This window comes from Ovis aries, chromosome 10 (assembly GCF_016772045.2).
Source record: "Ovis aries strain OAR_USU_Benz2616 breed Rambouillet chromosome 10, ARS-UI_Ramb_v3.0, whole genome shotgun sequence".
Classification (NCBI taxonomy): Eukaryota; Metazoa; Chordata; class Mammalia; order Artiodactyla; family Bovidae; genus Ovis; species Ovis aries.
In genome coordinates, this window is record NC_056063.1 from 35798181 (window position 1) to 35810785 (window position 12605).

General features: G+C 39.6%; 1 protein-coding gene across 9 annotated transcripts in view; it reads left to right on the forward strand.

The window, feature by feature from the left end:
• ZDHHC20 (zinc finger DHHC-type palmitoyltransferase 20) overlaps positions 1-12605 on the forward strand; it is a 59380-nt gene that overhangs the window by 26814 nt on the left and 19961 nt on the right. For all 9 annotated transcript variants that reach the window (XM_060394477.1, XM_060394479.1, XM_060394478.1 and 6 more), the window contains exons 4-7: positions 3406-3526; positions 8654-8723; positions 9769-9801; positions 10403-10523. In XM_060394477.1, coding sequence (XP_060250460.1) covers positions 3406-3526; positions 8654-8723; positions 9769-9801; positions 10403-10523 — 345 coding nt within the window. The remainder of the gene's footprint in view (positions 1-3405; positions 3527-8653; positions 8724-9768; positions 9802-10402; positions 10524-12605) is intronic.

Genomic DNA, 12605 nt, shown 5'->3' on the forward strand with positions numbered 1-12605 from the left:
AAACTGTATACACTGTAAATGTATGAATGAGTTTTCATGAACTGAGCACATGTGAGTAACCAGCACCCAGTTCCAGAAGCAGAACGTGCCTGGCATCCCATGAGCCTCCTGCTTGCGTGCCTTTCATGAACTTTCTCCTTGTGTGTGATTCTTCCATGCTGTTGTATATAGTTGTGGCTCAATCCTCCATTGTGCTTACGGGACACAGTTTACTTACCTGGCCTCCTGTTGATGGGCATTTGGGTGTAGAATTACTGTCCATATTCTAGCACACACAAACATGTTACTCTTTGGGGCAGGTGCCCGGGAGAATTGCTGGGTTCTGCCTGTACAGTCAGCAGTAGTGGGTGATGCCAAATGCCCATTGTTTCTATCGGGCACTTTTGTTTTAAGGGATAATGTAAACCATTAATCAAGCTTACTGTTGCTTCAAATATATTCTTCAGGCATTTGCTAATAATTAGTTGGCCCTTAAATTTAATTACAAACTGTCATCCATACCTTAATCTCTTAAATTGAAAAAGATGATGTAATGATGGCTATTGGTAACATATCATGTATAAAACTAAATAGTCTTTACAGGAAACAGAATAAGGAGAACAGTTCGTGTCACTTTTGAGAAGCAGGCTAGCGCAGAGGCGCAAGCTCCGTCTGCCTCCTCCCTCTGCTCTTCTGGCTGCGGGGCCCTGGGGCTGCGGCCCTGAACCTCCGAGCAGTCCTCTGTAAAGTCAGGGTGACGGTCGCACACACCTTATTGGATTGTTGTATAGGTTGAATAAATTGATCATACACACACATGATCGGTTGTACTTATAGCATATAATTACTGCTATATGTAAAGTGCTTAGAAGAGTGGCAAGCATATAGTAAGTGCCATCTAACTGCTACTTTTTCTTTTTTTGGCTGTTGTTTTTACGATATTGCACCAAGGTAGCATTTAGCCCAGCACCTAAGCCTTTCCATCCATTCCCACATCGTTGCCAGGGGTCTGTTTGCTTCATGGGTATAGTCCCTCAGGAGCTGAAGTCTCACTGACTTTATCTCCACTAATTCTTCCTGGAAGTCTGTGTTCAAGTAGCATGTTGACCTCAATATACCATTTTCGCCTCTTTGTGTTTTCCATATGCTGCTGCTTTTGCCAAGATTTTCTTTCCTGTGTTACCTTCCTGGACGATTCCTGTTTATCTTTCTAAACCAATTTAGGTACCTCTTCTTCCAAGAAACATTCATGGACAGCCCCCACCCCTCCTGAGGGAGCTTTGATCACACCTGGTAAAGAATTGCTAATTTGTCATTTGTTCTTAACATTTGTAACTGGACTATAGGAATGTATTTTTGAAGGCAAAGGCTATATTTTTATTCATCTTTGAATCCCTGGTATCCGGGACAATACCAAGCATACACTTAAATTGAAACATCTGAACACTGTGTTTAAGATAATGACATTTCATAGTTTGAATTCTGTTCAGTAGTACTTAATGAAAAATAGACTAATAATTTCAAAGGTCTAAATTCATTTTAAGTTTTATCTTGTTCCATTCCTCATCTAAAATCCTGGTGTCTGTTGATATTTTCATTTGGTTTAAGCTTTTCATAATTCTTAACCATAGTTCCTAAGAAAAAGTAATGATTTTGAGGCCTTCCTAGAAACAGGCCAGGGAAGTCTGTTCAGATTTTACAGGGAAACTGCAAAATTTGATTAGAGCATCTTTTTTCCAAGTATGTGTTTAATATTATACCATATGATCTTTCCTGGAGGAGGGAACAGCAACCCAATCCAGTATTCTGGCCTGGAGAATTCCATAGACTGTATAGTCCATGGGATTGCAAAGAGTCGGACACAACTGAGCAACTTTCACTTCACTTCATATGATCTTTATTCTCTATTTTGAGTGTTTCAGAGATGTATCTTGTCAGGGAAGAACTTTCTAGCAAGTCAGCTCTCTTAAAGGAGAGTGGGCCATCTTACAGAGTAGGGAAGTGTTCTGTACCTGAAAGTGTTTGGGAGGGGATGGATCTCAGAAGTGCCTGGGTGTTTAGATAGGTGACCTCCAGAGTCAGCTTTAAGATGGTGGGTATTTTTTCTGTCCAGTTTGTACGTCCAAGTTCCTTCTTGTCCTTCCTAAGTAATTGGGTGATTGCTTTTGCCATTGTGGCTTGGTGGTAGGAGCCAGGCTAGGTGATCCAAAAGGACTCTTCTGTTGCCTCAGCCACTGTGTTTTAGTCTTGGTTAGAGGAACAAGTCTGTAAAAGGCAAAAATATCTTTTCATATTAGCAGCATAGGGAGAAACATCATAGAGCAGAACTAACTCAAGGGACTTGTGTTTTTCTATCAGCTCTGCCAATAATTATGCAGTCTTAGAAAATTTCCCTAAGATGCATGGGATCACAGGTTCCTTATCCCAAGGGCTCCCAATCTGTGCTGTGCTATCCCGTTTGTAAAGGAAGAGGCAGTGCCATTACTGATGAAGAGTCATCGAGGGTAGGCAGGTTTTGTTACTTGAGTTAGCAGGTAGACCAAATACTCAAACTTTAAAAGATGAACCTCTAGTTAGGACTCCTTAGGCCCTTTCAAGCAAAACCCTGTAAGTAAATAATAGTTGAGGAACAATATTGTGTGAAACATGATCAAGAGCATGTCTCAGGCCAGTCTTTGTTTTTTAAAAGAAATCTATGAAATAAACACCAAGAGAAATGTAATAAAAGCTCCTGGTTACATGAAATAGAGTCGTGAAACTGAGGTCTGTGAGATACAGGGATGACATGGAAAGAAGCAATGAAACAAGTCCTTTGTAGGAAAATGCTGCCCACCATATGGGAATTAAAACTTGAGAAATAGAAGCTGGAAACAGCCCTACAAAAGAACTGCTCCTTAAGAAAAGGAGACTGTGCTTGCCTTGACAGTCCTTAATAGTTCTGGAGAAAGTTCCCTGATTGGTTAGTGTTTTAAAAACAAAAAAGCAGTAAAAGTTGTCCTCAGGAGAAACTTGGCCAGAAAATAGCAGGACCCCTGCCTGTGATTTGCCCCCAAGCAAGTGAGTCTTTGAACATCTTCCCAAAGATTCAAAATCACTTGACACTTTCAAACAGCAAATGTTTTACTAGCACAAAATGTATATTAAGCTCTTTTTGATGGGGAAAGTTAATTTTTTCTGTAAAAAACAAAGATGCAAAAATATTTTCATGTTCTTTGCCATCATTAGCATGGAGGGCAAATATTTTCACTCTGTCAAAGGCATGTAAAAGGTGCTTGATTAGCTTTCTAAACAAATTTGAAGAAAAATTCTGCCTTTATAGAAGGAAATATTTGTCTTTTTCTGTTCTGGATAAAACTTGTTTTTCTGAGCATGATGGTTAATAATCACAGGATTGAAAAGAATTGATAGTTATTTCTCCTTCTATAGTTCTGCTTGTCCAATTCTGAGAAGGAACGTTACGAAAAGGAATTCAGCCAAGAAAGACAACAAGAAATTTTGAGAAGAGCAGCAAGGGACTTACCTATCTACACCACATCGGCTTCAAAGAGTAAGAAAAACAAAGCTTACACTTTTCCTCTCCAAAGAATTGTGAGAATGTGGTCATTTTTGCCAAAATACCTTTGCATGATTTGACTACTAAGTGGGTATTGTGGTTGTCACAAATGGCATCTGGAGAAACAAGACTTCTCTGTGTTCTGTATCTTACACGGTGTTTCAGATACAGGTGTGTACCTTTATGTGAAATACAGGTCTTTATCTCAGGTAAACCTGTCTCAGGTGTTTGAGATAGATTTACCTGAGATACGGGTATTTCAGATACAAAGTCTACTTTGATACAGACTTTTTATGTGGTTCACTTTAATGTTGATCTCTCTTGTTCTGCATTTTTTTCTAGCTCATCCTTCATGGCTAAAAATTTCATTTACAATTTTTAGTAAACTGTCATTTGGAAATCCTGGTTTGAATTTGAATATTTTGTGTCATCCCTGAGTAATATTTAAGAAAGCAAGAATGTGCTAACCTAGAATGGGGAGAAATAAAAGCCACAGAAGGGAAGAAGCTCGTTAAGGTTATAAAGCTACCCCTCAGAGGGCCGGACTTGGAAGTCCACTGTCTGCTCCAAAGCCATGGGTGCTTCTGCTCTTCGTGCACCACTGACACTTGGGCCTGTGAGGGGGATGGGTCTGTGAATGGCCCAACTGGTTACTTAATTGTAGGAAGTTGTTTAAAATTATGTATTCTATATCTCATTAATTCATTCAGATACAAGATAATGTTGACAGCTGACAGTCTGATCTAAGTCCTTTACACATATGAGCTCATCTGAGCTTCACACCAGCCCTGTGGGGAGTCGCTGTCGTGTCCACTTTACAGATGAGGAAACAGAGGTGAAGTACCTTGGTAAAGGTCACACAGACGGTGTGGGGAAAGGTGTCCTGCCTCTGAAACCCACTATGCTGCTCAACTCCAAGGGGAAATGGAGCTTTTTCCTTTGTATAGTTCTGTACATATGCTGACTTAAGAAAATTTAAAATTCATGTTAGATTTTAGGAGGGGATATTTGGCCAACATTTAAGTTTTCACGTTTTTAATACAGGCACCCTTTGGAGAATACTGTGGGTTCAGTTCCAGACACTGCAGTATGGCGAGTCTTGCAGTAACGTGGGACACATGAACTGTTTGGTTGCCCAGTGCGTGTGTGAGTTATGCTTACACTGTAGGGCAGCCTATCAAGTGTGCAATCGCACAATGTCAGAAAAACACGTACATACCTTAATTTAAAAATACCTTATTGCTAAAAATGCTTACCATCATCTGTGCCTTCAGCAAGTCGTAGTAGTAATATCAAAGGTCATTGATCACAGGTCACCATAACAAATATAATAATCATGAAGTTTGAAATACTATGAGAAATACCAAAATGTAACAGAGATACAAAGTGAGCAAATGCTGTTGGGAAAATGGCACCAGTCGAGTTGCTCAGTGCAGGGTCCCCAAAGGCTGTCAGTTTGTGAAGAAACGCAGAGTCTGTGATGCACAATGAAACCAGGTGTGCCTGGCCTGTCCTTTTGCACAACCAATATATTACTGTGTAGAATGAAACCATGGATTTCAGATCAAACCCCAGCTTTTTAGTTACTAGTGCCATGAGAATCACTTAGACTTTCTAAGCCTGGTTTCCTCATTTTAAAATGAGAATGCTAGCACCTAAATCTCCGGAGGTATTCATAAATGAGACGAGCACTGAGTGCAGATCTTGGTGTATAGTAACACACTTTCAGTACATAAAAGCTAATTTAAAATAATCCTTCTTATGTTTAACTATAAAATGGCTAGTTCACAGCAGTTGTTAGTAATTGTAGTTCCATAGATTAGACATTTTTTTCTTTTTGTACATGCTGGGAGGCATAGCAGGATCTTAGTTCCATGACCAGAGATCAAACCCGTGTCCCCTACCATCCTGAAATAAGAGCTCAGAGTCCTAACCTCTGGACTGCCAGGAAATTCCCTAGATGTTTTTAACCCCAAGACCAAGATTCTAGAAGATTTATGAAGCTCTGAGATTATATACAGAATTTTAGGTACTTCTTGAAGTAGCCTGTTCATAGCAAGATCTGATTTTCAGAGCAGTAACTCCAAAGAGTTGAAAGCCACTAAGGTAAAATCTTTACCCTTAAATCTTTATTACTCTTCATTCATTATAATGGCTTTCTACTAATCTGAATAATACCCTTCATCCGTTGACTATTACACCAGAATTATGCTGGGCACTTTATGGTGATCATTTACCCCTCAGAGCCACCCTGAGACAGTACTGCGCTTGTCCCCATGTTAGAGATGAAGGGGTGACACAGGTGAGGTCCCTAAAGTCCCTGAGTGGCAAGGTCTGGGATTCATGCCTTATCTTCTGACTGCAGACAGTCTCTGCCCTTGAGCACTGTTTTATACTGCATTTCTACTGCTTAGAATCCCAAACATTGAGTTTTTCCTTTTTATGGAACTAATACCATACATCCTTTAAAAAACAAAATATAGAACCACACATTATATGAAGTGGACCTTTCCTAGACCAGAGATAGTGAATGTGATGGTGCTGCCTTCACAGCAGGGGTGGCGACTTTCACTAAATACCTTCCTGTGCTTTTTGAACTATGTGCCTAACAGAAGCAGAACCATGTGGACGTCCTATCTATTAAGGAAACAAAAATGAGTCTTCCTAAAACTCCCCTGTCCACAGTCTGGATATGGCCAGTGTTTCTCTCTGGCTCGTCCTGCACCATTACCCGGTCAGCTCTACTAAAACTCTGCTTCCTGCACCATTCCTTGGGTCAGCTCTACTAAAACTCTCCTTCCCCACTTTATTTTCACATCTTTTTGTCTGCCTCAAATGATTGTTTTCTCCTCTCTAAATCTGTCAGTACTTTAAAATTTTAATTCACTGTCTACCTCTTCAGCCATTTGTTCACGTGAACGAAAAGTGATTTTTACAGTCTTCTCCAAACTTCTCAGCTTCTTACCTTGTTGATCCCAGCTTGCTGTCTGGTGGTTGTCTCTGTTGTCCTACAACCTGACTCGGTCCTGCAGCTCTGGCAGCTGGAGCTCCACCTGTCGTCCTAACACAGTGAGCACCTTCCCCAGGCATTCAGTAGGTATTTGTGGGGTGAAGCTGTTCCTGGGTGTTCTCTGTAATGCCTGCTTATATATACACTTGAAAAATCTCCCTTTTCTCCTCTTCAGTAGTTTTCCCATTCTAGAAAATCTCATGGATGGAGGAGCCTGGTAGGCTGCAGTCCATGGGGTCGCTGAGGGTCAGACACGACTGAGCGACTTCACTTTCACTTTTCACTTTCATGCATTGGAGAAGGAAATGGCAACCCACTCCAGTGTTCTTGCCTGGAGAATCCCAGGGACGGGGGAGCCTGGTGGGCTGCCGTCTATGGGGTCACAGAGTCGGACACGACTGAAGTGACTTAGCAACAGCAGAGCTTCACTTCATGTTTTATCAGAAATAATATTGTCATAACAATAATAATTGCTTTACTGAGAATTTGATAAGTTCCAGAAGATTTTGTTTTTAATTTACACAATAGTCCACTACACTTGATATTATTTGCACTTAACAAAAGCAGAAATTGAGTCTTTTAGCAAGTAAGTTACTATCAAGGTCACAAGGGAGTAAGTGGGAGAGAACCAGTGTGAATCATGGTAGCTGAGTCTGGCTGCCTCTGGACTTGGGGCTGCCCTGCCCATGTTCAGCTGTCTGCAGGCCTCTCCTTCTGGTGTCATCGTTCTTGTCTTCTGTGAGACTTGCATAGAGATCTCTGACCTTTGTCTTTCCTTCTCCCTGTTTGCTGCGCATAATCTTGCTGCTTAAACATTTCCAGCTGGTTTCTTCCTTCTGCTTGCAGGTGTACTTCAAAGTACATCTCCTCTTAAAAACAGCCACAAAGGTTAGGTTATGATGTGTTCCAAGTGCGACTCTGTTTTCTCTTCCCCATGATTCCAGGTCTCCTTGTAACTTGTCTGCACACCGGCCTCTTTTCCTTTCCAGGAGGTTCCAGGCAGCTGGCTTTCATTCTTCCTAACCAAGCTTAGTGGCTTTTTGTTAGTCTAGCTACTTAAAACACTTTCTTCTTTGTGCTTTTCTGTTCTAGTTGTTTTTGCATTCTTGAATGTTTATTCTTCCTCCTACACTTTTTAACCCTGCCTCACAAGGTGCTTTTGTCCTATTCTTTTCAGGTAGTTCCTTCAGCTGTTTTCAGCCATGGGAGTCTGACACCACAATATTGTGGTGTTTAGTTTACTGTGTCTCAAATAATTTGTTTTCTGAATTGTTTTCAGGACTGAGTTAAACCTTTTTTTTCATATGAGTTAGCAGACTCAAGGCTGTGGTCACCCTAGCGCTTACTTGTTAGGCAGCAGGGGATGACAGCTGCACTTAGGGCCACACATTTACCATGTCTAGGAGTGAGGGTTTCAGAAGAGCACTGCCCAGCCCTCCCCCAGGGCCCCTGGAGACTGTCAGGGCTTCTCATTCACCTTGGCGTGTGTGCCCACTAGAGCTCCATTCTTGTACTTCCTCCAGCTTCCAAAGGACAGTGGTTCCTGAGTGACCTGTTGTCCAAATTCAAGCCAGACAAAACCTAACACCTTGGGGGCAGGAGGGAAGTCTATTGTGTTCAACTGTATATTCTCAGCATGAAGCAGTGTTTATCTCAGAGTAGAGACTCTGAATGCTTGTTGAAGAGCAAAAAAAACAACCTAACCCTCCTCCTGTACTCACCCCCTCAACCCATCAAGCTCATTTCTGTCACCGGCAACATTATTCTTCTGGCAAAACACCCTGGAAACTGCAGTTTTTCTGATTGCTGTGTTTACTTCAGTTTTCCTGTCTATTCCATCATCTAAGACTCTTCAAAAATCTTTTCAAAAAGTCTGTTTAGTTATTGGTATTATTTTTTAAATTATCAGCTGTCAGTTTCCCAGAGTTGAACTTGATCTCAAATGTGCTGGAGGAGAATCCATTTCGGTGTTAATAAAATGAGAACTAAGAACAGATGTGCTCAATAAATTTAATGACAGTCACAGAAAGAAAAAGAAAAGCAAATTTTATAGTCGTATTAACTCTAAAACATATATCCTTCAACAACTTCCTTTTAATTCTTAAATGTAGCCGTCAGATATTGTGAAAGATGTCAGCTGATTAAGCCTGACCGTGCGCATCACTGCTCAGCATGTGACATGTAAGTGCTCCTTGTTGGCTGTCATTCAACCCAGGACTGGAACTAGTGTGGGGAGAACAGGGGGAGAAACTTGCCCAGGACACTGCCTCGGCTCCTGGTACTGCTCTGTGTGCAGAGCTGACAGGAGTCCATACACAAGCCAGAACACTCGCTGAAGTCACCTCAGATGACAGTTCCTGCACCTTAGATCTTTAAGTATGTGTACTACTTCTGCTTATATTTAAATGTAATATTGATGAGCAAGTAAGTACTACCTCCATGAGAAAGATAAACTTTATTTCTTGAGTTAAAAAGACCATGACAGTTTTCTTGCTTTTATTATTAATGTTGGTATTAAAACCTAACAAACCACAAAAATATTACTTTCAGTTACCACTTGTAAAGTTATTCCCCCTAAAATGTGAAAGATTTTATCTCTTACACTCTTGTGAGAAGGCGGTATGTTGAAAGAAAGACTTAGTGTGGGAATCCCAGTGAGTCCTTGTACTTCAGTGAGGGAGGCCATTTGATTTTATTTATTGTCTAACTTTATGCAAATATCCATTGCATATACTGATGGAGGGACAAATGTGGGGATTTTTTTTTCTGATTATAAAATACAGTGGTTTTTATACATGGGATAGAATTGTAATAAATCTATGGGAAGATGGACTACCTACAAGCCCATTCATTGAACACTGTTTTATTTCCAAAGTTGTGTTTTTATGACTTGCACGTGTTTAAAATAATTTTCCCTTTTGTCTTTCTCAGCTGACTCTGTAAACTACATCTATCTACTGTTCCAAGTGCTATATGCATCTTATCTGTGTATTATTACAGTGTTGCTTGATGTAGTTCAAGGCAGCCAGCCACGTTCAGCTCAGTTCTCAGTATGAAAAATCACTGCCTCTTACCTATGTGAAATAACAGAAATTATCTCTAACCTAATTCTACTGGGTTGGTTTTCGTAAGATGTGAAAGGGAAATAAGTCCAAAAAACACAAAAATCAAATTAGAATTAGTGGAATTTTTTATATGGATTTTCTTCTGCTCGTTTGTTTCTTAGGTGTATTCTTAAGATGGACCATCACTGTCCTTGGTACGTATAAAACACGAAGGAGATGACATGAGGCGGGGAAGTGGGAAGGAGGGTATTTATTTCGAGTGATTGATCTCAGTGTTCCTAAATTTTGAAGGTCAATTTAATTACTCATAGATATCAAGATTAATGTAGTTTTATGTTTCTGTTTACGTGTCTTTCTTTAAAAATATATTCTGGTGTTATTAACCCAAAAAATTGTACAATAAGAATTAACATTGAAATTCCAAATTCTTACAGAATTAATTTAAAACACACATTCACAATTAAGACACTGCCCCTTTCTTCTCAGATGAACCATTTATAGTTATAATGCTTTAACGGTTTTTGATATGTCCTATTTGTTTTCATCATGATTTTAAAAACAACAACAATAAATTTACCACCTTGGCCATTTTTAAGTGTACAAGTTCAGCAGTGTTAAGCATGTTCGCATTGTTTTGCGACTAGTGTCCAGAACTGTTCATCTTGCAAAACTGATACTCTGTCCCCATTAAATAGCTCCCTACTCCCCTCCCAAAAGTCCCTGGCAGACACCATTCTAGTTTTGTTTCTCTAAGTTTGTCTTGTTTTTACAGTGTGATTTTGTTTATTCTTCTAGGGTGAATAACTGTGTGGGATTTTCTAATTACAAATTCTTCCTGCTTTTTTTATTCTACTCTCTGTTATATTGCCTTTTCGTGGCTACAACAGTTTTACAGTACTTCATAAAATTTTGGACGGTAAGTCTTTTTTCTATCTTAAACATGTATTTGAGATTTTTAAGATGGTATTTCATGAATAATTCCTTCATTCTGTATTATAAGTAGACAATACTTAATTGTACTAGTTAGAATTTATAATGGCTAGAAGACAAATGGGGTTAAAATTTCCCTTCCTATATACATGTTTATTTGTGAATAAATGAGTATTACACAGGACATAGTGAGTTTCTTTTAGTAATTCAGACTGTTTTCAACCATACTGCTAACAATGGGCTATCAGTTTTAGGGAAAGAGTTCCTTTCTTTGAGTTGATGAGACTTAGTGAAGTTTTTACAGTAATAAAATTGAAACTCCCAGCCTCAGATAACCATTAATCTGTTTCCTGTCTCTATAGATATTAATCATTTTCCTACTGTGAGTGGCAAATGTTTTCCCATTTTAATTGATGTCTTATAACTCCATTTTGTTTTTACTAAATCAGTTTTATATTTTTAAAGTAGTACTTTTAAATTATGATTTCTGGCTTTATTTTAGTCACTGTAAATTTATACAAATATTCATCCAACTTTTCTTCTAGCATTTTTTTTTCCCTTCATCTAAGTCTTTAATTTTGAAGGTGGGGGTTATTGTGGTTAAAAGGTGCTTTTGTATTTACTCTTCTTAAAAACCCTATGAAGGTATTTTAAAATGTAGGTTTTATTTTTATTCAGGTGTGGTGAAACTGACAGATCAGGAGGTGATAACCTTTGAAAAGATAGCTTGTTACTCAGTTCCAAGGGAGGGTTCCCACCACACTCCGCAGGCCCTCAAGGGGAAGGACCAGAGTCGCTCAGGAAGTCGAAGGCACAAGGGCCAGAGCCTTCACTAGTGTCCATGGGAGAGGCACAGTGAGGCAGGCTAAGTGCACATAGGGTTAGCTAGTTTGAGCAACCTCAGTGGTCTCTGGGGCTCCAGGCAGTCCCTTGTTTGCTGTGAGTAGGGCCAGGTAGTATTGCCCACTGGACTGTGAGAGCCAAGTAACCGGAGGTGTTTTGGAGTGTGGGCTCTGGACCAATTAGTTTGTATATAGTTTGAGAAGTACATTCCTTGCTGTCTCTTTTAAGAAACAGATAGCCCTGGGAGAGGCACTCTCTCCCCAGTCAGCTAGGATCCAGATGCTCGGAGCATTGAGGCTGAAGAGAAGAAGAAAATATAGTTAATGCAGAAGGAGCTCTTATTTGTCCAGCTTTCAGAGTTGTAAACTGAGGTTGGAGAAGTTAGGCAAATAAAGTGAAGGTTGAATCAGTGCCAGATGAATGAAGTCCAGATTACAGAGTGTCACATTTCTTTATCAGAAACTTCAGCAGTGTTTGCATGTAATGATTTGTTAATGAAAAAGTAAATATTGTCAAACTTTTTAAGATTCATGATGAGCAGGGAAAGACTAATAACTTAAGTCTGCTTTTCTCTTCATTCTTCAACAGTTACTATGTGCCAGGCACATATGTTCTAGGCACTTTGGTTATACCAATGTACAAAGCAGACAAAGAATTCTGTCTTCGTAGAACTTACTTTTGAGAGGGACTAAACAAACAGTAACCATAGTAAATAAGGAAATTGTGTTATATACTGGAAACTAAATGCTATGGGAAAAAAGTAGATCAGGGTAAAGGACTTAGCAAGTGTGTGGGGCAGGTGGGTATAATGGGCAAGTTATAGTACTAAAAAGATTGATCACGGCAGACCTCAATAAGAAGATTAGATTTGAGTGAGACTTGAAGGAAGTTAGTGGATATCCGAGAGATTATTTGTGCACCCAACAAATGAGCATGTAAATATATACAGTAAATATTAACAGAAGTAAAGGGAGAAATAAGAGCAAGACAGTAGACAGAAATAAAGGGTGAAAGTAAAGGGAGAAATAGCAAGATAACAGTAAGGGCCTTTGATCAATGGATGGATCATTAGACAAAAATGAAATAAAGAAGTATTAGACTTAAATGACGCTTTAGTCCAGAGGGACCTGATGGACAGAGCACTCCGTCCACAAGCAGCAGAATACATGTTCTTCTCAAGTGCACATGGGACATCCTCTGTGATAGGTCACAAAATGTGTCTTGT